General features: G+C 32.7%; 4 protein-coding genes and 1 pseudogene across 5 annotated transcripts; 3 read left to right on the top strand and 2 right to left on the bottom strand.

The window, feature by feature from the left end:
* Window positions 1-2,432: 2,432 nt before the first annotated feature.
* Window positions 2,433-6,725, top strand: LOC8283968 (ras-related protein RABC2a). Its single transcript, XM_002519406.4, has 6 exons — window positions 2,433-3,087; window positions 3,403-3,471; window positions 3,975-4,040; window positions 4,806-4,927; window positions 5,376-5,504; window positions 6,241-6,725. The coding sequence occupies exons 1-6, from the start codon at window positions 2,943-2,945 to the stop codon at window positions 6,358-6,360; spliced, it is 651 nt and encodes a 216-aa protein (XP_002519452.1). The 5' UTR covers window positions 2,433-2,942; the 3' UTR covers window positions 6,361-6,725.
* Window positions 6,726-8,186: 1,461 nt separating this feature from the next.
* Window positions 8,187-10,799, top strand: LOC8283969 (ras-related protein RABC2a). Its single transcript, XM_025157408.2, has 6 exons — window positions 8,187-8,390; window positions 8,791-8,859; window positions 9,110-9,175; window positions 9,633-9,754; window positions 9,884-10,012; window positions 10,356-10,799. Exons 1-6 carry the CDS (start codon window positions 8,252-8,254, stop codon window positions 10,506-10,508), a joined length of 678 nt encoding a protein of 225 aa, XP_025013176.2. The 5' UTR covers window positions 8,187-8,251; the 3' UTR covers window positions 10,509-10,799.
* LOC8283970 (poly [ADP-ribose] polymerase tankyrase-1) lies at window positions 10,142-13,965 on the bottom strand. Of its 2 annotated transcripts, XR_001535253.3 has the most exons (7): window positions 13,690-13,965; window positions 12,438-12,529; window positions 12,274-12,352; window positions 12,079-12,173; window positions 11,662-11,757; window positions 11,449-11,585; window positions 10,142-10,512 (listed from the first exon to the last, which is right to left on the bottom strand). XR_001535253.3 is itself a non-coding variant. In XM_002519408.4 (6 exons), the coding sequence occupies exons 1-6, from the start codon at window positions 13,856-13,858 to the stop codon at window positions 11,505-11,507; spliced, it is 612 nt and encodes a 203-aa protein (XP_002519454.1). In that variant the 5' UTR covers window positions 13,859-13,965; the 3' UTR covers window positions 11,259-11,504. The 2 variants fall into 2 exon arrangements, 1 of the variants encoding a protein (XP_002519454.1); XM_002519408.4 differs by lacking the exon at window positions 10,142-10,512 and having other exon boundaries at window positions 11,259-11,585.
* Window positions 13,966-16,931: 2,966 nt separating this feature from the next.
* LOC125371380 lies at window positions 16,932-17,625 on the top strand (annotated as a pseudogene).
* Window positions 17,626-20,792: 3,167 nt separating this feature from the next.
* LOC8283971 (zinc finger protein ZAT5) lies at window positions 20,793-22,532 on the bottom strand. The gene has a single exon (XM_002519409.4). It carries the CDS (start codon window positions 21,771-21,773, stop codon window positions 20,811-20,813), a length of 963 nt encoding a protein of 320 aa, XP_002519455.1. The 5' UTR covers window positions 21,774-22,532; the 3' UTR covers window positions 20,793-20,810.
* Between the last annotated feature and the right edge of the window lie 3,264 nt (window positions 22,533-25,796).

The following is a 25,796-nucleotide window of genomic DNA, read 5'->3' as shown; positions in this document are numbered from 1 at the left end:
AAAAATATTGATGTGCATAATTCAACCATTTTTACACCGATCAGTCATCATATTATCATGTTGTTTGTGTTTGATAATGTGAGTTTAGCGCTAAAGAATTTCTAATTCTAATATTTGACCGTTAAATTGTGATTTAAGAAGTCGCTGATATAATGATATCGACTTAACAGTCAAACAATAACGTTTTAAGTTGTTAAGCTTTAAAACTTATTTTATCAAGCACGAGAAATATGATGATGATAGTTGATTGGAGTGAAGATGATTGAGTCCTTGTTAATTAAAATTTTTTAACGGTAAGATATTTTTTTTTATTACAATTTATAAACACATGTTTTCTTTTGTCTGCAAAAAGAAATTGCATACCGAAAGTTATCAAATAATGAAATCACATGGTACTTTTATATATTTATTTAAAAAAAAAATATAACAATTTTAAAATTCATCTAAATTATTTTGTAAACTACATAATAATTTTAATTATTTTCTTAAGCTTGTTACAAAGATAATAATACATCTAATACAAATAATCATCTAAATCTGAAGTCTCTAATCCTAAGTGTACGCTTGGGCAATATTAGTTTTAGTTTTGCCTTGTAGTTTTATAAAAAAATTCAATTGAGTAAATATTATATTTTTATCAAATAAAAAAATAAATTAAATAATTTTTTTAATGAGCAAAAACAGTACTAAATTAGCAACATATGAGAAGGAGAGAAGAAAAAAAGAAATCAAAACATGAATCACCCACAACAAAAAGGCATGGTGGATTCCCATAACCTAATTTAATCAAGAACATATGAGATGAGAACAAGGGGCATGTCCAAATCTAAAATGCTAGGCCCCACATTGTGTTTCAATGTGTAAACATGGTGTCCTCAAAAGAGTCTAAAAGTCATGAAGTTGCTCATTGAATGCTAGAAATTTCCTTCAATGTTCCATAAATTTAGTATGCCACCTTGAGTGTGGGGAAGAGTCATATAGCATCTAGTGTAAGCACCCAAGCAAACAAAATAAACAAAAGATTAAAAAGAAATGGTCCTCTCTTCTACTAAGTTGAAGTGCTTGTAGTGATGGTGATTGTTGCTGGTATCACTATGAGGTGAGGTGCTTTCTTTGATTCTAAAGAAAGGGACACACATCAACAAACAAACTCGACCAAATTAGCCCATTTTATATTTGCAATACCTTTTTTGTTCCTTCTTTTTCTTATTTCTTTTTCATTGTTCCATTCATGTCTTTTGTTTTACTCTCTTAATTATATGGTCTCAATTGTGTTTGTTTTATTTAGCCTGATTGACACTAAATTAAACCTCAACTCACCTAAATTTTGATGCCAAGTTAATTGAAGCTGATTATATGAATTCTCTCTTTTTATCAAATGATTTTAAGTTGTATTTTCAAAAAAATCTAAAGTCGTACAGTTATGTTAAGCTAATTTATTTTGTGTTAATTTAAATTTATATATTTTCAACTTCTCTTCAATGAAAGCTAAATATATTTGTTAATACACTCTATCTATTATTGTGTACATCATTTTTACCATCTTAATGTACAAAAATTAACATGTAATATCACTTAATGGTTAAAAAGAAAAAGCACTAGTAACCAATATATGAGTTAATGAAAACAAAAAATTTCAGGTTTCATTATGGAATTGCCAACAACAAGAAGCTATAAAAAAGTGATCTTAAGAAGCTTGGACTTGCTCTAATTTTTATAAAAATTGGACCCCTCATTAGTATTAATTAGCTAGGCATTACAAGCTTTAATTTCTTCTTTTTTTTTTTTTCATTGGCAAGCCAAAAAAAAGAAGGCCTCTATTAAACAAGGAGTGGAGTTGTGGGCACATTCTTGATGATTACAATGCAAATTTAAATAAAAGCCTCCACATTGTAATGATAATGTCTCATTACTTTTCTTGCATTCTTTAATCCGAGTACATGTGTGTAATATTTTAGGCTGATCACACTTTTACAATTCAACCTCTTTCTCATTATTTGGCCAACACGATTGTGTTACCAACGAATCAAATTGACAACTTAGAGCATGCATAGAAAAAGAAATAAAATAAAATATCATATGCTCTTAAAAAATATTATATTCTTATTCAAATTTCAGTATTGAATACATTCATATCAGGAAAAAGAGAAAGAAGAAGAAATCATTCTATTATATAGTTGGTGGCGGGGGCTCAAGTTTAATAAGAAAAGGAATGAATTGAGCCTAAAACTAGCCTGAAAAACATCAAATATTTTGTTAAGAAAAAGGCAAATTTAAGCCAAAGTGGGGGTTTACTTGTGTTTCCAGAATGGGTTGGAAAGGACCCTGATAAAGTGTTAGCCCATTAGACCATAACAGGTCGCCTAATTTCCATTGACAACGCCCACTTACCTGACGGTCGGAGCGTGTATGACACGGACCTAAAACCCGCGTGGAGAACACCACCACTAGGCCAAAAATGGGACCCAAAATTAAGACAAAACATGAGTGTTCCGCGAAAACGGCATCGCATGTTGTCAATACAAAAAAAATCATAATAAAAAAAAAAAAAAAATCAACACCTTGGACAAGTAAAGAAAAGAATAACGTTGGTGTCAGGTGTTCCCTCTCCAGTTATAGCCGTTTTCTTTAGCTTCTTTCTCTCAAAAAACATAGTTGATACCATTACCTTTCTTTTCCTCTTTTCTTGCTTTTTATTGCTCTCTCTCTCTCCTTATATACTAAATACGTAATGGCATACATTTGTTATTCACTGTACTTTTAGTAGAGAGAGAAAAGAACCCGGAAGTCTTGATCATCATTAGAGACAACTTAGAGAGCGATTTGAGAGAAAGAGAATATAAAGATCGAATTGAAAACCAAGTAGAAAAAGAAATAAAAAAGGAGGCAACTTGTTCGTTTTTTTTGTTTTTTCTTTTCCTTGGTTGGCGATTGATTCAATAATGGGATCATCTTCAGGTCAAGGCGGTACTGGTGGTTATGATCTTTCGTTCAAGATCTTGTTGATCGGTGATTCTGGTGTTGGTAAAAGTAGTCTTCTTGTTAGTTTTATTTCAAGCTCTGTCGAGGATCTTGCTCCCACTATTGGTACTTCAACTCTGGCCTTAATTTGTAGCTCTTTTTTTTTTCTTCTACTGTTCCATGCTTGCAAGCTGGCTATAAGGCCTTTGGATCTCTCTTGACTCGAAACATAATACCAATTATGAGATTTTTGGTGGATTTAGCTCTGTTGGCTGATAGCTCTTGTATATCATTTAGTAATTCTCTCTCTCGGAGCTTAATTTGTATCTGCTTAAAAAGGAAGTTAAACGAGAGTTGTATGATTGCTGCATTTAGTTTGGATTGATTAATACTAGTAAAAGTTGAATGCTTTCTAATATGATTAGTATATATTCTGTAAAGGTGTGGATTTTAAGATCAAGCAGCTAACAGTAGATGGGAAGCGATTGAAGCTGACAATTTGGGATACTGGTATGCCATCTGTTATTTTACTTTTTGCATTCTCAATTGGATATGTAATTTTTGTGTTTCCGCATTATATTCTCATTAGTGATGATTGATAAGCCTGCATTGTTAAGAGATTTTTAGGTAGTTCTCACTTTTCACCAATATGTTAGTTTTCAATCGATGCAACAGTGTGATATTTGAATATATTTAAAGCTTGAGAAAAACTATTCACTCGAAAGAAGTCAGAAGGTGGCTAGTGACCACTTCACTTTTTCCAACTCCTTTGGTAAACAATTTTTAGCTTTATCATGTCAGATCCACTTAGCAAGGTCACAATTTATTTTTGGTTGTGAATGAATAGATTAATAGTCCTATGGCTTTAAAAGAGAACTTCCTATTCATGTTAATGGTAAGTTTTTTTAATCCTCGGTGCATACTTTTTTCCTTCTGTTTCGCTGCTTTTCTGTAATGAAGGAAATGTGTTTAACAACGTGTGTTTGATTTGTGAAATCATAATTTATGTGCAGCTGGACAAGAGAGATTCAGAACATTAACAAGCTCTTACTACAGAAATGCACAAGGAATCATTCTTGGTATGTTACCTAAAATTAGCTATAATAGAAAAATCACTTTATCTGAGATGTTAACAATATGATAGTTGATGCAACTTAGAAATGATCATGATATGGTATTAGTATAGGAACTCAAAAGTATTAGCAGCAATGTTAGAACCTATTCCTGCTGTCCGGTTGATTATTGAGATATCATTTGTTCATTATGTTGAAAAGCTTCTCTGCTGGTAACCATCATGCCGATAATAAGCAATGATGCTGCCATGTCAAATTAGAGATAGTTCTTCTGCTTTTATAGAATCTTCCATTTGATTTTAAAGTATTGCTCATAGCTTTACTAGATGGATATGATTCTTGTATTGTCACCTTATCTGTTAAACAGTAAAGCATTTTGATGTTGAGATTTCCCATTAACGGGGAGGATGAGAAGTGTTGGGTTCATTGTAAAGCATCATCACCAATTTATATGAGAAACGTTTGGCATCTTTACCTCAAAATGTTGAATCAGCTTCAGCACATGCATTTTGCAGGCATAAAGGAAATTGTATTTCTACATTCACTCCTTTATAGGCATTTCGATTGTCACACTTGCACTCCATTGCGGTAGGATGGATTAGTCATAGTTAATTGGTGTTGAACTCACATTTGTAATTTTGGTAATGAGCATAAGACTGGGAAAAAAAAATCCCTACTGATATTCTATCAATCTTAACTATAATACTATATGCAACATCTTGAAAGTTTGTGGCTTGCCAGAGAATTATCTTGTCTTTGCTTTTATGGCAGTTTATGATGTGACACGGAGAGAAACTTTCACAAACTTGTCAGATGTGTGGGCTAAAGAAGTTGACCTCTACTGCACGAATAAGGACTGTGTAAAGATGCTTGTTGGAAATAAACTTGATATTGTAAGTTCTACTTTGTTGCTCAAGAGGATATGATAAAGTGCATGGAAGTCTAAAATATCATCTAATGTAGAATTTGGAATTGACTCGTTCTGTACTCCTTAGATATGCTCGGAAATCTGAATAGTTAATAATTTGAAAACCTTACTTCCCCCTGTACTGCCTGTGGGAAAAGATTATTCATTTCATGCACTTATCTGCTACTGTTCGTTTCTCTTCTTGTTTCATCTTTGCTTTCTCCTTTTTGTATCTTGAGCCAATAGCATGTATTGTTTTGCTTGTCCAAAGGTACAGCTTGAGCAAATCCTTGTTTCCTTCTTTGTTCTCTTTCTCCTCTCCCTCACACAATAATTTTACTTAAGAAAGGAAAAAAAAAAGGGTTAGAAAGGTGAGGCTTCTCCTCAATATACTTATCTAATGGTGTTATTGGTCTATTTGCGTATGATTTCAGGACTCAGAAAGGGCTGTTAGTAGAGAAGAGGGAATGGCTCTTGCTAAAGAGCATGGATGTGCATTTCTTGAATGTAGTGCTAAAACAAGAGAAAATGTGGAGAAATGTTTTGAAGAGCTGGCACTCAAGGTATTGTTTCAGATAACAAAAATGTCTGCTAACAGATTCCATAAGTAAGCAATTTATCTCGTTCCCATGGAAGATGTTTTCAACTATGGTTTTGCAACTCTTTTGAAAGAATTAAGTTTTCTAGCCACTTTCTTCAGCAGAATAAAAGAATTGCTACAATGATCCAGAATTTGACAAGGTTGCTAATGTTCATGGACCACAAAACAAATTCCTTGTTGTGATGTGAGGGAAGGCTGTGTTGCATTTTATCCTTCCCTTTCACACATGCAATTAAAGTTGCCATTTTAGCCGGAGAGTAGGATCCGGACAAGGATACCAAACCTTTTGATCTCCTCCTATCCCCGAGCTCTTCTTGAATCGAGGAGTTACGAGATGTTTTTCCATACTTTCCGCATTCAGTTCTAGCTATTTCTGCGCCTTCTAATCGACCTGAACAACATATATGGATCCCCTCCACCCCTTTTTTCATTACTAATGGAATCTCAATGGCTGTCTGGCACACTTCCGTGTTTAATATGGGACAGACTAGTTTTCAGTAACACCTTAACTTGATAACAGTATACCATTTATTATTTCTAAAATCGGTGAATTACTTTGAAAAATGAATGTTCTACGGTATTAAACATATTAATTATCCAGATCTATGATATTAAACGTATGTAAATTATTCGTATTGTATAAATATGAGGTAAATTTGCTTTTACCACTTCTAATAGTTCCATGATTTCTCTTGCAGATAATGGAGGTTCCTAGTCTTTTGGAAGAAGGGTCCACTGCAGTGAAGAAAAAAATTTTAAATCAGAAACAAGAAAATCAAGCACCTCCTTCTAGAGCTAACACCGGTTGTTGTTCTTAATAAGCTGCAACAAGGAGGCCTTTACTTGGAAAAATGACTTCATTGTTCCTAAAAGGCCACAAATAGCAATGCAGATGGAATGTACAATGAGCTTCCCCTTAACACCTCGTGAACAGATCATGTATATGATAATTGCTTGCCTTGTTGCCTACTGTGTTCTTTCTACAGCTTCTGTTATCGTCGAGTTGCCTTGGTCGCTTGTATCATCATCATTCTGGTAAAACAGGCACTCAAACAGCCATCTATTAGCTTTGTGTATATCTGTTTGCCTTTGTTTTTGTTGGCCAATATTCACTCATGTCAGAGAAACAAAAATTTACTGTATTTTATTGATCAAGTTAATGCGAGGTTTATTATTTTTCATATTTGTTGGTAGCCATAACTTACATATCTGTGACTGTCAGTCAGTCTGTAATTTTTAAAATTTCTCATCTATTTTATGTAAAAGTCAAAAACTGGAAAATGCCAGGCAAAGGCACTTGAGAATTTAGGACATGTTTTCAAGTGATCATTCAACTTCTCAGGATGCCTGTTCCTAACAAGCCACTGGGAACAATCAGTAAACCAAGTCTTCAATGCCAAATACTCGATACACAAAAATACTTTTACCACATAGTCAATTTTTCCTTTTTTACTTTTTTTTTTTTCTAGGACTGCAATATTGAGATTAAAATGTTGAATGATGCACAATGAGAATGATGTGTTTTGTAATATTTACTCATAACTGATTTCCTTATTTTAATTTTAACACAGTCCTCCATAGTTGGGTTACATTACATGCCTCCCCCATTATTGTTTGTATGTTAGGATGTAATATTGCATTTAAATTTTTCTTTTTTCTTTTGACATTATTGTTATATATCAACCAAAATGTATATATTGAAAACAGTTATTAATGCATGGTGGCCATGCCAAGTGGGGCATGTTTTCCCATCATATCCAGCTTGATCTACATTACCCCCACAGCATCCAAAAGTGTAAATGATGACTCTTAAATTTAGCTCACCTGCTCTACAAGATCATGGTTTAGAAACACAACATTATTTTCTTCTTTATTTAATCTCTACTCTTAATGAAACGCAAATCTGAGACCTCATTATCAAAGAAAAATCTTAATATAATTGTCTGTCCCTGAAAAGATTTTGTCAAATATTGCTTAATTTGCCATATGATTCATGTTTCTTTTGGCTCTTCTGGAGATAGGCTATCATTTTGAGCTTGTTTTATTAGACAAAGCAGTAATATAAGTAATGGGCAAGTTACATAAACTAAATAAACCTCCTCGAGACAAAAACCTTGGATATATTTATATTTTTTAACCAAATCTCACTAATGCTTATTAGTGAGATTTAGACAAACCCATCAAGCTACTGCACAATTATACATTAACTTGCATGCAAATGGAATGGCTTCTGGATATAGAAAATATAGTCAAAAATGGGCACTATCCGATTATGACAATGGCTCTTCAACAGATCTTAATGACTATGATGCCTCCATATAATAGTCAAATTAATCATATCTTCCTAATTAATCTCTCCCATGACAATGACCTCTCACCTGAATATCGGAGCGTGTGCCCAAGCTCATCGGACACTCGCGTGGAATTCTACAGTGCTGAGTATGAGTATGGAAACGACAACGGTTCCGTAAGAACGGCATATCATATCTTGACAACTATGAGAATAAAGAATCTAGTACAGAACAAAGTTGGTGTTGGCTAGGCTATTTCCAGGTTAGCCTTTTTCTTTATAAATATAGTACTGATTCTTTATCTGTTTCTGCCTTTTGATTATTCTGTTTTTAGTCTCTCTTTATAAATTTCAAGAAGTTTAACATACAACAATTGGAAAATATTATCATCTAGAAAAAAGGGAGGGAGCTTATTACCATGGGATCACCTTCAGGGAAAGGCAGTGACTATGATCACTCATTCAAGATAGTGTTGATCGGTGATTCTAATGTCGGCAAGAGCAGTCTTATTGTTAGTTTCATTTCTGGCGCTGTAACTGAGCTTCCTAACACCATTGGTACTTGAACTTTTACTCTCTTCTGCATGTTATTAAAACTACATTTGCACAACTTATATTCCTGTGAAAAACTTGGAGATGTTTTGTTTCAAGGAAATTCTTATCTAGATCAGGTGAGAATGACATGTATATGTATATATAAGTGTTTACATTTCAGGATTGAATGATTAACATATATTTGTTATTTAAAACAAAACTGACGTGTCCATCATGTATTGATTTGGTGTACAGGCGCGACATACAACTCGAGTAAGCGAAAGCTTTTCTTTGTTTCATGCATGTTAATTGTTTGGAGTGATATATACACCTGAAAATTCTGAAATTCACTCAAATCACTAGTTTATAGCATTATATTTTGTGATTAATTGATCCCTGTGTGCCATGTTTCTGCTCTTTTAAGGCATGGATATTAAGATGAAGCAGATAACAGTGGGCGGGAAGCGGTTGAAACTTACAATATGGGACACTGGTATGTGTATATGCGACCACAGTAGCTAGTAGTCTTCGTTAATGTAACTTTAGCATAATGGTTTGTTTCTCAGTCTGCTGCATGCCTATTGTTTTTATTTCTTTGATCCTCTCTATCCTTTTCTTTTCTTTCAAGTTTTTCTCTGCAAAGGAACTAAAAGTTTCTGTTCCATTCTGTTACACTATTTCAAGAAACAAAAAAGGTGAATTACTGGCATGATTGATTTGCAAAATCATTATGGTTCTTGCAGCTGGACAAGAAAGGTTCAGAACATTAACGAGCTCTTACTATAGAGATGCTCACGGGATCATTCTTGGTATGCTTCAAATACGATATATATTTTGCCTGACTTTCCTTTTCTATATATATTTTGTTTTTGTTTAAATGATTAGGTGTTATCTGTATTAGCTTTACGCAATCCCATTCTCATTTTGCGAATGCAAGAATTATCAACTAAACATTAGTAAGCATAGTTACTTTTAATTATTTAATTTGCAGAGGATTCCCCTATTATTTTCATTTGCAATGCTGTTAGCTTTAGGAGATCATAGAGAATTATCTTTACAGATGCGATTCTAATCGCAATACTTTCGGCATTAAAGCTCACCAAAAGTTGGTGCTTTCATGTTAACATATGAATTAGCACCAATTCCTGGTAACTTTTGTCAAAAGTTTCCGTGTTTCTGAGATTCTTTTTTTTTTTTTTTTTTTTTATCACTATACATCTTTTTGATGATTATTTGGTCTTACACTTAGTTCTTTTGCTATTGCAGTTTATGATGTGACACAAAAACAATCCTTTACCAACTTAGAAAACTTGTGGACTAAAGAAGTTGAGCTCTACTCCACAAACAAGGACTGTATAAAGATGCTTGTTGGAAATAAAGTTGACAGAGTAATTATTTTTCTTTTTAAGAAAAAATTTATGTTCAAGAGAAATAAATAAATGGAAGATTAGCAAACGAATTTTATATGGGTGGTTAGGTTAGTGTTCATGGGTATCTATTTGTGCAAATGATTTCAGGAGTCTGAAAGAGCAGTGAGTAGAGAAGAGGGAATGGATCTTGCAAAACAGCAGGGGTTTTTGTTTCTGGAATCTAGTGCTAAAACTAGAGAAAACGTGGAGAAATGCTTTGATGATTTAGCACTCAAGGTACTCTTTTTTCCCCTTTCTGTCTTTACAAATTAAGAGGGGAGGGGCAGCTCGGATTCTAGTCTGTTTGTGTCCAAATTGAAAGAAAGATTAACAAGAAGTAATTTATATAAAATTTAAATCTAAATGGATAAATAAATAATACATTTATATTATTTTTAATTATTACGTATTAATCATTAAATGTTCCATTTTTTCGGGAGAAAGTGGTCTTGTCTTAAACTCCTTGAAGATTGAGAACCCTTTCTAAAGGAAAAAAAACTACAAGTTGCATGAGAGTCCAAATGGACAATAAATCGAAGGATTCTGGCATTCTGGAACTGACATATATTTTGTCTTGTAGATGCTGCAGGAATTAGAGAAGAAACGACAGGAGGAATTGAAGCCAAAAGCCACTGCACCAGAACCAAAATCGGTAGAGCTTAAACCACCGGAGAAACCGGCAACATACACAGGGCCACCAGGTGGTGGTGGTGGTGGTGGTTGTTGCGGTTAATTGGCTGCAACAAGGAGGTTCTTATATGAAAAAGTACAATCACGTATCAATTAAAAAATAAATAAACAAATGAAAAAGGCATGAAATGTAAACTTTGCCATTAAAAAAGATCATGGACAAGAAAAACAAATATACAGGATAAGTTGGCCTGGTTAATTGTAAGAGAACATCATATTCTGAGAATGCAGGCACTCAATTAACATCCAGTTCCTTGTGTAAATGTCATCGCCTCTGCTTTTATTGCCCCATTTCCCCGTGCAAAAGAAGAAACAGTACCTTTGAACGAATTAACTTCAGTTTCCATCTCTGTAATTTCTAGTTTTCAGGTCATTATTTACAGGTGTTACCAACTTGCTTTTGTTGCCCTATTTCTGTTTTGAAGGATATGCATGAAATTATAGAAAACTGATAATTATTCATACTTGTGGATCAAATCTTGCGATTTTAAGAGGTCATGAGATCATCTGGAAATAAGTTCAGCCATCCAATATGCCAAACTTCTAATATATGGCAATTCTTTGCCGACTCCCATTATCCCAAACTGTTTCGACAACATGGTATTTATGGCAAAATTCTAGTTGCCAAAACACAGCGTGATCCCTGGTCATATCTCTTCCGACTCCACTACTTGTCCAAAATGCCACTATCATTTTCATCTGGCTAAAATGAAAGACTTGCGCTACTAGCCAGATTTCGTCCTAATATGCTCAAAAGTGTGAATCCTACATTGAATAACAGCTTAAACATCTATTTAAGAAAAAACGAAAGGATTGTTTTTCTTTTTCAGGATTCTATAAAAGAATAAGGGGAAAAAAAAAATCCATATCACATCTTATATTTTTCCAGTGCTACCTAGCCTATACTAGGCAAGCCAACAATACTAAAGGCTTCGGCAATTTTTCTTTTAAATAATAATGATTTTTAAAAAAAAGGGTATCACCTAACAAGAATTAGAAATACATTGCTGTATCATCCGAGAGGGAATACAGTTGTAGCCTACTGGCATGAAACAGCACTAGCAGCACATTCCAGTACCCTCCTAGCTTCTGTGTCTGGTTCAGGTAGCTCAGTAGGACTCTGCAAAACCAACTAATTAGTAGCAATACCAGATGGATAGAAGAATAGTAGCCAAAACCTTTCAGCTGATGATAACCTTTCCATATGCATTTGTTTTTGTCACAGACGCACCAGAAGCCAGCAATAATCTTATAACATCCACGTGTTCACCTCTTGCTGCATGGTGAAGTGGCTGCCAAAACAAAAGAGTTTTTTGATGAGCAAAGAATGTTTAAGAGAAGCTAATTCAACCTTACACAGTCCTTTCAGCTCTATCAGCCAACCAACATGAACAAATGTGACATCATTAGCAAACCAACCCAGCACCATAGACCCCAAAAGGAAAAACAAAGAGAAGATTCAATAAGAATAAACTAAACAGCAATAGCTTGACTCCTTGTCTTTTCTCCTTTTCATTTTGCCTTTTTATTTTCCCTTTAACCAATGTTTCAAACTTAAAAATGCAACCTCCCCCCTGAAACTCTAAAACCACGCAGCTTTTTTAAATACTCACAGTATCGCCCTCAGCATCAACTGTTTCTAACATCCTTCTGATGCACTCTGAGCCATTAGCACTATTCAACAGCAATTGGACTATCTGAGCAAAACCTGCAGTGAACAGATCAAATAGAAAGATTAGTTAACTTGAAGGAACCACCATGGGAAATTTTTCTTTAAAAGTTACTAAAAGTTTGTTTTTGCTGCTGACCTCCCGCACAGGCATCATGCAGAGGTATTGCTCCGTCTTCATCCTTAGCCTCTAAGTTTGCTCCCCTTTCCAGAAGTAGCTACATTAAAAAATTATATATACATAAATTACAGATTTTCTAATATTAGAGATCAGTAAGAAGATAATAATACCAGGCAACTTACCTCAACACAGGGTAAATAACCATAAAGACAGGCTAGATGAAGAGCTGTATCCCCATCCTCTACTGGTTCATCAATGCTTCCATTCAAGTTATCTACACCATAAAGGAAAAAACATCATCAGAAGAGTATATTAATAACTGGAAGGTATTTGAATGTCTCACAATGAAGATACCAGCACATACAATGAAAAGATTTGTTTTCTGAGAGCTGTTATTTCTCCCTAATTTGAAGAAAAGGGTTTCAAGTGTATCTCAAAATAAACTGATGACTGGACAGGTACACATGTTTTTAGATCATGCAATTGACTTCTCCTACATTATCCAAAGATCATTACCAAGTTATATTCCTAATACAGTGCTTTCTGGGGAAGAAAGTATCAAGGATTAAGACCACCTCGCTCATCAGCGTTTTTCGCTTACTTTTGTTTAAGCGGCAATTCTCAACCCTCAGATTCATAAAATCCTTGAGGCTTTTACAAATTGAAAGCAGGGCTAGCTAGTGGCTCTTATACTCCAATATCATTTAATTTCTTCCAAATTTTGGAATCAAAAACATCATTATTTTGGCATTTGGAAAATTTACTGAAGTCACAGCCAAGCAAGTAAAATTCAGATAAATGACCTTGGATTCCCTGACACAGATAAAACAAAACACCAAATTCTAATATTTCGCCATGTTCAATCCCACCCTCTTATTTCATATTTGCATCTGAAGAACTTGTAGAAAACTTCAATTTGTCCTTTTCATGTTTCTCAAGGAAAAACTTTACTATTGCCATGTGTAATCATATCGACAGACACATACCAGATCTAGTAAAAGGAGATTATGTACGCCATACAGCCTCTTCAAGATATCTCTTATCACAATTCAACAATATCAACCTAAGCAAACTCTGATAACTAACTACTCATTATTAGGGATACATAGAACGCTACACTAAACCAAGTAAACTTCAAAACAGAAAACAAAGTAAATCAACCAACAGTTCGGTAGAATTCTAATTGGTCTAATCTTTGGAATCATTTCATTTATTTGAAAAATGCTTTATTTTTTTTTTAAGATGAAACAATTGAACTCTAGCATAACATCAAAATTTGACTAAAAGAATTAATTTCAATTCTTGCAATTTTAGACTTCCCAAACACAAATAGAAGACAAACAATTATACACATAACAAGCACACAATCTCTCCAGAATGGAAATCATATAATTAAGCTAAATTTTCAACTAAAAATAAGTACAAACAGCAGACCTAGGGCACGGCGAAGAGCGTCGACGTCGCCAACCTGAGCAGCGGCGGCGAGTTCCTGGAGGTGAGGTGGAGTATCGGAATCAAGGTGGATTAAGTCGTGTTCTTCAAAGAGTGCATTGTCTTCTTCGTTTTCTTCTTCCTCTATTAAACCATCGCGATGCACTGCCATTTTTATCTCCTCTTTGTCTTTCCGTTTATTATGTAAACTCTGCACTGTTCTTAGAATTCGCGTAGAAGAAGCTTAGAGAAGGAGGCGCTGTTGCGCTCGATTATTTATATATACTATATACAATTTGACTGGTTACGGACCTGTTGATGGGCTTAGTCATGTAAAGTCTGGTTTGATTAAAATAGGCCTAAAATAGTGCATGAATTAGGTCTGGCTCAGAACTGTGGGTTTACAGTTCTATAGCACATGGAACCGGCCTTGAACCTTGGACGGTTCCAGGACGACTCGGAACCGGCCAGTTCGGTTCTAGTTCACAGTTACGACCAATTTCAACAGTATAAAAAAATATTTAAAAAAATTAAGTGATAATCTAAAAATTACAATACAGAAAATAATATTAATAAAAAATAAAATAATGTTAGAAAAGTTGTATGACAGAAATGTATAGATTAATAAATAAACTGTATTTGTATAGTAATTCTAGAAAATAGATAATCATTTTTAAAAAAAGATAACTCTGGATAATAAATAACTACAAAGAGATATTTTAGAGGAATAAAAAAAATTATAAAAAATAAATAATTTTAAAAAGAGATAATAAATAAATTATAAATATCTTTTTTACAAATTAGAATCAGAACCTGAAAAGGAATTGACTCTATCCTCCTCCGGTTCCAATTCATGTCCAGTTTCGAATTTAATCAATCTTTATTTTTGTTTTGACCAGTCCAGTTATACAAAGATAAACAAAAATACCAATTGAAAGAAAAAGTTCAATTGAACACTTTTTATTTATTTTTATTTATCAATTGATAGCGTGTACTTCTGTTGTATCAATTATCATTTCAACGATCAACTTCTTCAATGATCATTTTCGATATCATCAAGATAGAATTCATCATATTGAATTTAGAGGCGAAAATTTATTATTTCTATGGGATTAAATAATCCCGAGTTATTCCGATGATGAACCAACTGATGACTAGGCCTAGATTTGACAAATAAACATAAATTTTTATCTTTTATCATTCCTTTTTCTTTTTTTTTTTCTATTTTTCTTACTGTTTATCACTTCTTCTTTTTTTCAGAATTGGATACCGCCCATTCTTATTCTCTTACTACATTCTTTCACTATTTTTGTTTTCTAACTTTTGTTACATTTTTATATATCTTTTTTCTCCTTTTTATTTTTCTTCTATTTTTTTCTCCCATATATCTCTTCAACTTTTTATTTTATTTTACTTCCTTTTTCATTTATCAATTTTTTATTTTACTACCTTTCTCTCTTTTTAATTTTTTTTCTATTTTTTGTACTTAATGTATCTTTATATATTTTTATTTTATTTTTATTTATCATTCTTTTGATTTTACTGCTATTTAATTAGCTCATTTCATCTTTCTTTTTTTTTTCCATTTTTTTCTTTGAAATTATTATTTTTATTATTAAAAACTAAGTAAACATTAAATTTAAAGATGAATAACATTTTCATCGTAAATAAATAATGACAAGCATATTAGCTATGGATAAGATTTATTGCTATTATTACAAAGTTTTATGTTAGTCTACACATGATTTTCTATAGTGGAATATATTTTAAAATGGTGAATGCATCAAATTAAATTAACTAGTCGTTCATTTGTGCGTTACACTACCGTTATTATTATTTTGATTATAAAATCAAGTCGGCAAATTTAATTTAATAAAGCTTTCGTTATTTAATATTAATTAATAATATTTTAAAAATAATAAAGAATTAATTTTTAAATATTTTTTTAATTTTTTTAAAATTTTAAAATCTTATTAGTGTAATAATATAAAAATTATTTTAAAAATATATATTAATTAATTTTAGTATTGTATGAACTATCAATATATTGATATTACTATCTTTTAAGATTAAATATTTATTATAGAATTAAAAAATTAATTTATTACTGAATATAATATTAAAAATAAAATTTAAGATGTTATTTTATAGAATTAGAATTATTATCCAATAAAAAACTAATTTATTAGTTAATATAATTTTAAAATATAATTAATATGTTATTTCTTATAATAGAATTAGTACAGTTATCTTATTAGAAACTATTTATTAGTTAATATAATACTAAAATATAATTGACATACTATTTCTTAGTATTAGAGTTAGTATTTAATTAGGAATGTGACTTATTAATTAATAAATTCATAAAAAAACTATACAATTACATATAAGTTTGAATCTCATGTGTCAAAAATAAGTACACATATCAAAATAAAAAATTTATACGTCAAAAAATTAAGCATATATGTCAAAAAAAATTCCAGTCTTATATATATTATAATATTTAAAACAAATATTAAAATGAAAATATTAATACAATAAAGGGTACATAAGATTGAGAATTATAAATAGAAAATCCAATAAATAGAAAAAAGCAAAGAAAATTCTTCAAAATTTTGATTAAACTTTTCAGAAAGTAGTAATACGAACTCTGTTTAAGGTTTTGAAAATATATTTTTAAGAGATTTTAAGAAATTTCTTTGCTGAAAATATATCAAATTTATAATTCCACGTCGTCATATGCAATCTAAGATTAAAAGATGTAATATTAACAGAGGTCTCTTTGAGGATGGTTTTTTTTTATTATTGTTAAATGTTAAAAAATAAATTTAGAATCCCGAATGGGGCATTTATCAGTGGTATTTTGCAAATTAGCAATAAAATTTAAAATGGACTGAAGTGTCGAGGGTGGTTTCATCATTTCAATAATGGTATTAAAACTATAAATAGAGTATTTATTATCTTTCAACGTATATTTGTCTTTCTTGGACTGATTGGCTGGTAAATATTTAGATATGATTATATTGATTGATATATCTGTTGATTATTGTTTGATTCTATTCTGTGTATCTAATGGCGGAAATTAGTGCATTTTCAATTGAAAAAAAGAATTTGACCGTTTTAGTTATTTGAACAAAAATTTAGGACTTACTTTTCGGATTTTAGAGATTTTCGCGATTTATTATTTTGTCTAAATTTCTAGGAATTGGGTTTTTCTTTTATTGAATTTGATGCCAGGTGAAAATCAACTCTGAGTTTTTAGGATTGAATTTTTCTTTGTTGGTTTGAACATGTCGGTCGCGGCAGTTGTTAGTGATGCTGTTGCATTAGCTGCCATGGATAAGTTTGGAGGTAGAACTGGGCGAACAGAAGTTAATAGATCCTGGCCTGGTAAAACACCCGAGTGGGAAGACATGGAGAAGTCACGTCTGAAAGAGCAAGAAGAAGCTGCATTTCCTCCTGAAGAGATGAGGAAGAAGAAGAAGAAGAACCTGAATGTGACAATTAATTTGGAGAGAAAATGATGGGTAAACACAGGCTGAAGCCCGTCTATATGCCAAAGAGAGAGATAGCAGTCATAGCTTTTCGTATTGAGGTCGAAGTACGGGCTCGTAAGGAAAAGGCAAGGAGGAAGTTGGAGGAAAAGAGAGGGGAGACAAAGCAAATCTTGGTCGAGGATATTCCAATTGAGGAACAAATTCAGAAGATTTTGGAAATGGAAAAAGTATTGTTGATGTGGGTATTGATGACGAATATGATGAGGCCGGGGAATAGGAAGCACGGAAGGTGAGAGTGATTGCAAGGCTCAAGAGGGATAGAGAGGACTGTGAGGCATGGTTGAAGGAGAAAGAGGAGATTAAGAAGGTGAGAAGCATGACAGAGGAGGAGAAGAGGGACTGGGAGGGGAGAACAAAATGGACCCATCGTGGATACAACTGATTAGAACAATTTGTAAGGTTGCTTCTCATTGTTATTACCTCACAAGAAAAATCATTACGTTTACAACAAAGTACAATCTCCGGCAAATTTCAGTACCGTCACATGTTGCATGCACTCATTAAACACAAGTAAACAAGTAGAAATTTTTTGTTTTTTGAAGTGCAAACAATACCATTTCAAAGCAATCATTAGTTTGGGGATATATGATGCCAAGCTATGTTTTAAAATTAGAACTTTTGCCTCTCTATAATATTTCACTGCCTGATCCTAATGTCTTGTATTTTGGTTCCTGGGAAAATCCCTTATCATTCGTTTGTTTTACAGGTGGACATATAATGATGCTCTTCTTGCCAAGTCTAATACTACAAAAATGGCCGGAACCAATGCACCTATAACTGATCCCAAAGGAAGCAGGGAAGTTGAAGGATTGGGAGCAGCATTGAATTAAATTCTGTCTCTTTATCTTGTTTTACTGCAACTCTTTCTGGGTTTCTTTTAGAAGATGGAAGTTTTAGTTTTGATCAGTTTGTCAAAAGATTTTTGGCACTATTAATCTCTCTCTTGTTTTTCTTTAATCTCTTTATTAGTTGCAGCTCTTTCTTGGATTTCTTTCTTCAAGTAAACAATTATTAGTTATTCTATCAATTTTTGGTAAAGATTAGTGGCATAAATTAAATTGACTATCACCTTGTGTGCAATCATGTACTAGAGGGTACCGTCCAGCTTAGTCCCGTCGTCTCGTCTTAGGCTCAAGAGGTTGATATTCTCATTAATTCTAAAGTCAGGATGTGTTGAGTTTGAGAGATTTTTAAGATATGAAATATATTAAATAAATGATAATCGTTAATCCATATTTTTCCGATAAAAGAAATGTTACCCATATTTTAATTTTGTATTAATATCATAGATTTAATTATGTAAATTAATTTTATTTAGATTTATAAATAAATTTTATAGATTTTAATATCATTTATTTAAAATAGACATCACTAAATAACCGGAATCTAGTACTGAAAATCGCTATGGATAAGTTAATTCCTTATATAGATATCTTTGCTTCCCCTGCAGTCTACCTCTAATTACCACTAATCACTAACACCTGGTAAGATTTGGAAATTTAAAAGAAAACAACGGCACTGTAAGCATTTCAAAAATCACACTTCATGAATAATTCCAGCCTTGTTCTACAGCACAGATATAGCAAATGTAAGACCACCATAACGACATTTGCAGAATTTCAATGGCCCATCTCCCGAAGGTGTTTCACGAAAGTGGTGATAGTCGTGGCCCTTTAACAGCCACGAGCTGTCGTAAAAACCCTAACTCTTCTCTGTTGCCGGTCTTTCAACGCCAAAAGTTACTAACCATATTTGCTGTTTATATATATTTTCACTGTAATTGTAATTCTATCGTTTGTCTTTTAATTTCTGTCAGATATTTTTACGACCTCATATGACCCTAATTTCATTCGGGCAGGAGAAGTGTTAATTTTTCAATGAATGTGATTCCAAAATTTTAAATTTTAAACTTTGTAAAAGAACGATTAGCTTAACCATTGAATCAATAGAATATTAGTAATTTACCGAGATTGGAAAGACTCTTAAAAGGACAGTCCAAAACTACCTATATTATATACTTGACAACACTGGATGGGTGAGAAGATTCCAACTGCACCAGAAAAGGTGGAGGCTTTTCACTCTGTGAACTAATAATGTTATAGAAAGTGAAAGAAAACTCGGATACAATAAGCTGCCTTGTCCTGTATGATCCATGTAGCCATGAATGGTGGCGCTATATCCTACTTTATGACAACAAATGTTTGATTCGATTAGTTGAGGATATGTCCATATATAAATCTGCCTGGTTGTCACTTTTAAAGAAAAAGGATATCATCACATATCCCATAAATTTGCAATATGAAAAAAAGTTGACATACTTTACACTTTGGAATTTCAGGTTTATTCACATTAATCTACACTTGTATTTGCTGGAGCTGGAGCTGGACCAACACGAGTCACTGACCCTTAATGTCCACTCTCCTGCTTTATAATACACATGTATCTCACAGGGCGCATATTACAAGTCCCTTTTGCCAATACAATATACAAGGGCCGATTCTTTTGCCAACCGAATTGACCTCCAGAATTGATGGACCACTCCAATAATACGACGCACAATCCCCTTCCTGGAACCGTGAGACACACATGAATAGAGAGGGTGAGAGAGGAAAATGTAGAGCACTAAGAACAGTTACTTTTTTGTTTTTAACTGTAAATATGATTAGTATGTTAGTGTATTAGGTCAGAGGAAATTGTAAATTTCTTTTATAAAGCGAGAAATGAACCATTATATTTTAAAGCAAAGAAATTTCAAGTTCGAGTTTTCAATCTCCAATACTAAAGTGTCTGTAAATCCCGGTGGTTGCAAGAATAGTTACTTAACCAGCATAGAACCCCATGGAACAAAGGGAGGGTTTCAAGGAGTGCGTGTCGTATAACATACTTCACTTAAATAAGTCCAAGTGGATATCCATAAAAGAAGGGCAGTTCGCTAGCTTTGCTTTGCTGCCATTGGCTTTTTCTTTGGCACCCCTTTTATAGTTTTGTTAATTCTTTCCTTTCTTTTCTTTTTTGGTCATATTAATGATACAGATAGACAGAGATGGAGCTTTTTTTTTCTGCTTTCTTTGTTTGTATGATACAAGAGAACCTAATCCACCACTTTCGGTTACGGTATTAGTGGTGGTGCCTAAATCATTTCCAATTTATTTATTTTTTTCTTCTCATTTCCTCACTAATATGCTACACTTCTATATAGTTATGGTTACTTCGATTCTGCTTTTTATTTTTCTCACCATAAAATTTAATTTAATAAAATATATCTGTTAAATTTTAAAAATACTAAAAAAAAATAAAAATTTAGGAAAAAAGTCTAAATTTTTAAAGTTTTTTATGCAAATGCCACTATAATCACTTAAACAATTCAATATCAACTGTATCAAGATCATAAGATTTTAGAAAAAAAAAAGCTTAAATTGAAATAATGAAACAATTATAAATTACATTAGTGATAATAGAATTAAATTAACAATTAATTCACAATGAATTAGCGGGTCAAATAATAATTTTCAAGAAAAAAAATTAATGAAAAAGAAAAAAAAGAAGAAGGCAGTTGTAGCTTTGTGATCAATAATGGCAATCAACCAAAGGTGAAGATGAGAAGACAAGAACTTGTTCTTTAGAAGCAAAGTGGAATTTAGATTCCCTGTTATCATGATCTTCTGGTGCTGGAAGATTAAGGTCTAGTTGCAGACTATTTCTTCTTGGTTTTTTGGTTTCTTGAAATTCAGGACTGCTTGTAACCAGACTCACTGTCTTTGGCGGTGGTGGTGGTGTTATCGTTCTTGTTGAAGTAGTGTCGAACGCAGCTCTATGCCGCCTCATATGACCACCTAAGGCCTGACCGGAGGAAAACTCCGCGCCACATATCGAGCATTCGTGCACCTTGTTAGATTTGATATTAGCAGCAGCAGCAGTAGGATTACTACTACCTCTGTTTGCTATTTGCAATGAAAGTGTAGTGTTCGTATCATTAAGCAGTAGCTGATCTTCCTCTTCTTGTTCCCTTCCTTTCTTCTCTTCATTACTGCCAGTTCCTTTATTATTCGGTTTCTTGTGGCTCGCTCTGTGTCCTCCAAGAGCTTGAAATGAAGGGAAGCACCGGTTACAGGTTTTGCACTGATAAACATATGAAGGACCTGAACACATCATGCCCTTTGTAGTAGCAGCCCTAGTTGTAGCCATAGCTTCAGGTTCTGACAATTTCCGAGTTTGGGGCTGAGTACCTCGAGCCAGAAGAATCAAACAATTCGCCATATCCTCTTCTTCTCCACCCGCGAATTCAATAGAGGAACTAGGAGAAGACGACAAGTTAATATTATTATTATTATTATTACTATCGTCGAGTCTTTCAATCTTGCCACATTCACCTGAACCACTTTCAGAGCTGCAAGCGACAGCTAACCTTAGCGGAGAAAGAGGCCTTGGACGCTTGGTGCGTTTGCCTCTGATAATCTGCGTGATGAGCTCAGTATTATGAGAAGAAGATGGGGAAGCCATGATCAGTTCTTGAAGAGGTTGTTCCATCATCAGTTGTTTGAAATCAAGAAATAGAGAAAAGCCAATAAAATGACAAAGAAAGGCAAAAAGGATGTGGGTTTTGTTTGTTGGTTGGTTAGTTTGGGTGTTGATTAAGTAGAGTCAAGAAAGAGCAGTTACCATGAATTTTGTTTGCTAGAGAGACAGTCTTGCTTTGCCAATCTTGGAAGTTTACTAAGAGTAGTGTATATATTTAGAGGCAGATTTATAAAGTAATTAATATACAGAGATTTTTTAAAGATGCAATAGCAAGTATGAGGAGGCGAGGAAACGAGTGAGATTCGGTTGGCTTTGAAGCAAACCCATTACTTTTTCTAAACGATTCCTTCTGGAGGATTGGTTTGCAAGCCTGGAACCACATAATTTGCCCCTCTCTCACCCCCTTTTCTTTCTTTATTTTTTTATTTATTTTCCCTCTTCTCTTTCCTTTTTAAAAGATTTTGCTATTCTTGGTTACTTATGGTTTTGTTAATTTCTTTCCGTTGATCCCTATTTCGTTGCTACAGTTTATATTGAGTTAATTCAGTTCGCAAGTCACTAATAAAAGAGAGAAAACTTCTGTCAGGATTTTGGTGGGGGAAAAACAAATTATTCATTTACAGTAATTTTTCCATTCACCACTTTCTTATTATAAAATCTCTATTCTTAGTATTTGACTCACGATATTAATCCAATAATGTAAGAGTTAATTTGATTAGTAAACTTAATTGTGTTTTAGTTTTCTTTTTTCTGTTTTATTTGAATCGATATTATAACTTTGTTTTGCTTCAGATTAAAAATGAACCATCGAAGAACAGTATACTTGAAACACTTGAGATACCCTTTCGATGAGAAAAGGAAAACCAAATTGAATAATCATCAAGAAATTAGAATATGTAGGTGGAGTGGAGACAAGTAGCTTGCTGGGAAGGCTTAATATAAAATAAACAAAACTGTGTGGATTATTATGGACTAATGGTGCTGTATTAGACTTTAATCAGAGAGTTCATGTGGAGTTGACCCCAAAATCCACTTCACATTCACATACTAATTAACTTATTTTGAAGGACAATGACCCTAAAATCACGCCGACTTTATGTCATCCTATCCAATTATTTGATCATTATCTATGCTTTACCAATCATTAGGGTTGGTAGATGCCATGAGTTTTAGACATCCTTTTTTATTATTATTATTTTTTTCTAATTTTTTTACAAGAGGCATCAGCTTAAAAATATTTATTTTTATCAATTCTGTGTAATCCAGTAAATATTGGAGTTATTTTTAAAATTAAATTTTAAAATTTGAGTCGAAACAAAATTACTTAAAAGAAAATAGATTTTTTTTTTCTTTTTGAAAATGAAAATGGAAAATGTGAGAGTATTCATCATTCAAACCCACTTCAGCCTAACTCAGATGTGAAATTTTTCAGAACATTATATATAATATCATTTATCTAAATATAATTACATAGTATATTCATTGCACAAGCAAATGCAATAGAAGAAAATTGGAAAAACAAACTAGAAATTAATTGCATGGAACATTATTCTTTGCCCTTTTCTGGGTCGAGATGGGAGGTTTCTTGGAACTCTCATGGTAGCTATTTGACTCAAGAACAGACAGCTGCAAAGAACTAATTAATTATGCAAAACCTTAGGCGGTGGTGGCTAAACACATACATAAAATAAAAAGCTACGTTTTCCACTTCGTATAATTAAGGTATATAATTAGAGCAGTGTATTTATTTTTAATTTGAATTGGCAAAGAATGTATGTGTTAAGGATAGGGAGATTCTTGGCGTAGAGAATTATTTGGAGTCTTTGTGAGAGGCACGTAAGGGGCAAAAAATTGCCAGCATCATCTATGTAGTTATATATATATATAGTGACCCAAAGTAAAGCATCAAATTCATTTAATTAATTTTGTTTCTGGATTTGGTTGGTGAACTTAACATGGGTTTTCTTCCATCTAGACACACACACACATATATATATATAATGTAAATTAATTTGTTTGTTCTTTGCTTCTTGTACTCTCTTTTTGTTCCCTTTCAAGTACTCTTCTGCTACTACTTCTCCACTTCCTTGTCTTCAAATATACCATCTAGAGTGATACTGCAAATAATGGTTAATTAAGTTCTTTGTTTGTTGTGAACATAAATGATTAAGTAAGAATAACTATAATGCAATTTTGTTCCACTCTTTTATTATGTATTAAAATTTGTATTATTGACATTAAAAGAAATTTTTTTTTTTTTTTTTGCCGCCTTTTGTAGAATCAATCAAAGACTTCCAACAGTCAATAGTGGAAAAATAGTTGGTGCTTGCAATACTGGAAAACAATGGCAACATGAAAGAGAAACCCACCTTAGGCACTAAACTTAATTAGCTGTCCCTTAATGAAGCCAGCTAGAAATAAATTTCATGACCCTATTTCACGACAAAAAAGAGTGTGTTTCCAGTGCACGAAACTTCCTATACTTTACCTCAAACCCTAATTCCTCTAATAAGCAGAATGAATTACTGTAATTTTCTAAATTCTCTCTTGTGTGTTAGGCCATTTGTACTAAAAAAGAAAATGTCGAAAAAATCAAGTATTATTTGTACTAACAAAGTGATGATGTTTTTCTTTTAGGAAAAAGAATGAAACCCAGGAAAACGTTCAAAGGCACAATGATGATGCAATACAGAAATCTTTTCCTCTTCATATCAGCAGACAGGTTCTTTATTTTCTTCACTTCTTTTAGTACTGTATAAATAATACAAATTTTTTAAATAAGTTATAAATAGTTTTCAAGTGATATAAGCATCATAACATAAATTTCAAAAGATTTTTGGTGTAACACTCACAGCAAATAAACATATACAAAGTCTAAATCCCACTGTAAGTGGCTTAATGGCAGGTATGGACAACCCACTATCTCCAATAATGTAGGATTATCACTGCTATTTAAACAAATTTTTCAAGCACCTAATAATAACCATATCATATGTATTTTTCAACAATCAAGATGGACAAGTCCTTTTCCCACCAGAAGCAATTACTCAAAGCACCATCATAAATGAGTTTCATGATCTTGCCTTTAATTTGGGCAGAAGCATTCCATACCATTGTTAATTTTTGAATCTCTTTTTTTCTTACAATCGTTATGCCTATGTGTTATTGATTGATTTGGGTAGTTTTACCATTGGGCCAAGTGTGAATTCACCAGCAATTTCTTCAAAATAAATAAAAGGGTTTGCTTTTTCACTAAATCTAAGCAAGTTCCCATACATCAAATTGGCCTTATTGACTGTTGCATTTACTTGGCTAACTGTAGAAAGAAAGATGTCAACTAGCTGAAGCTCAACTCACATGTATTTTGTTTTGGTTCGCCTGATGATACATGATGCAATTTGCCTCACAAATAGTATTTTCTAGAGAATCATTTCTTGTTATATATATGCATTAGCTTGCCTAGTTTCTGACAAAAAATGAAGTCCCAACTATCCGACTCTTTTCACATGAATCTTGCATTTTCTTAAAGCCTAAAAACTTCCTTCTTCTTTTTCTTTACATATATCCAAATTAGTCTAATTAATCTAGAACGTATCGAATAAACCGTTACGGATAATAAAATATTATCTTAAAAGTCTTATCCAATTGCATATTCAAAATCTTAATTAAGCTAGAAAGAATTCTTACTATCTTATTTTACATACTCTTTGATATTTTTTTTTTATTAATTATTTTTAATAATATCATTTTATTTATATTTACTAATTATTATTGTCATGTAGCTTACACTGCAGCCTCATTAAATAAAAAGTAAAAGAATGCCTCTTCTCTTACATTTATATGGTATGGAAACACGGGCAAAAGAATAGAGAATTCTTTTGGTGCATATATTAATTTATGCTCGAGGCCTTTTAGGAATGCCATGAATACTTGGAGGCAAATTCAATTCTAGTGGACAAAATTCTACTTTGAGATACCTTCAATTAGATGTAAAGGCCCATTGAAGTAAACAGGCATAGCATTCTGATTTAACCA

Source organism: Ricinus communis, chromosome 10 (genome assembly GCF_019578655.1).
Source record: "Ricinus communis isolate WT05 ecotype wild-type chromosome 10, ASM1957865v1, whole genome shotgun sequence".
In the NCBI taxonomy this organism is placed as follows: domain Eukaryota; kingdom Viridiplantae; phylum Streptophyta; class Magnoliopsida; order Malpighiales; family Euphorbiaceae; genus Ricinus; species Ricinus communis.
Note: the sequence above shows the minus strand (reverse complement) of the source record. Positions and strands in the feature narration are given on the sequence as shown.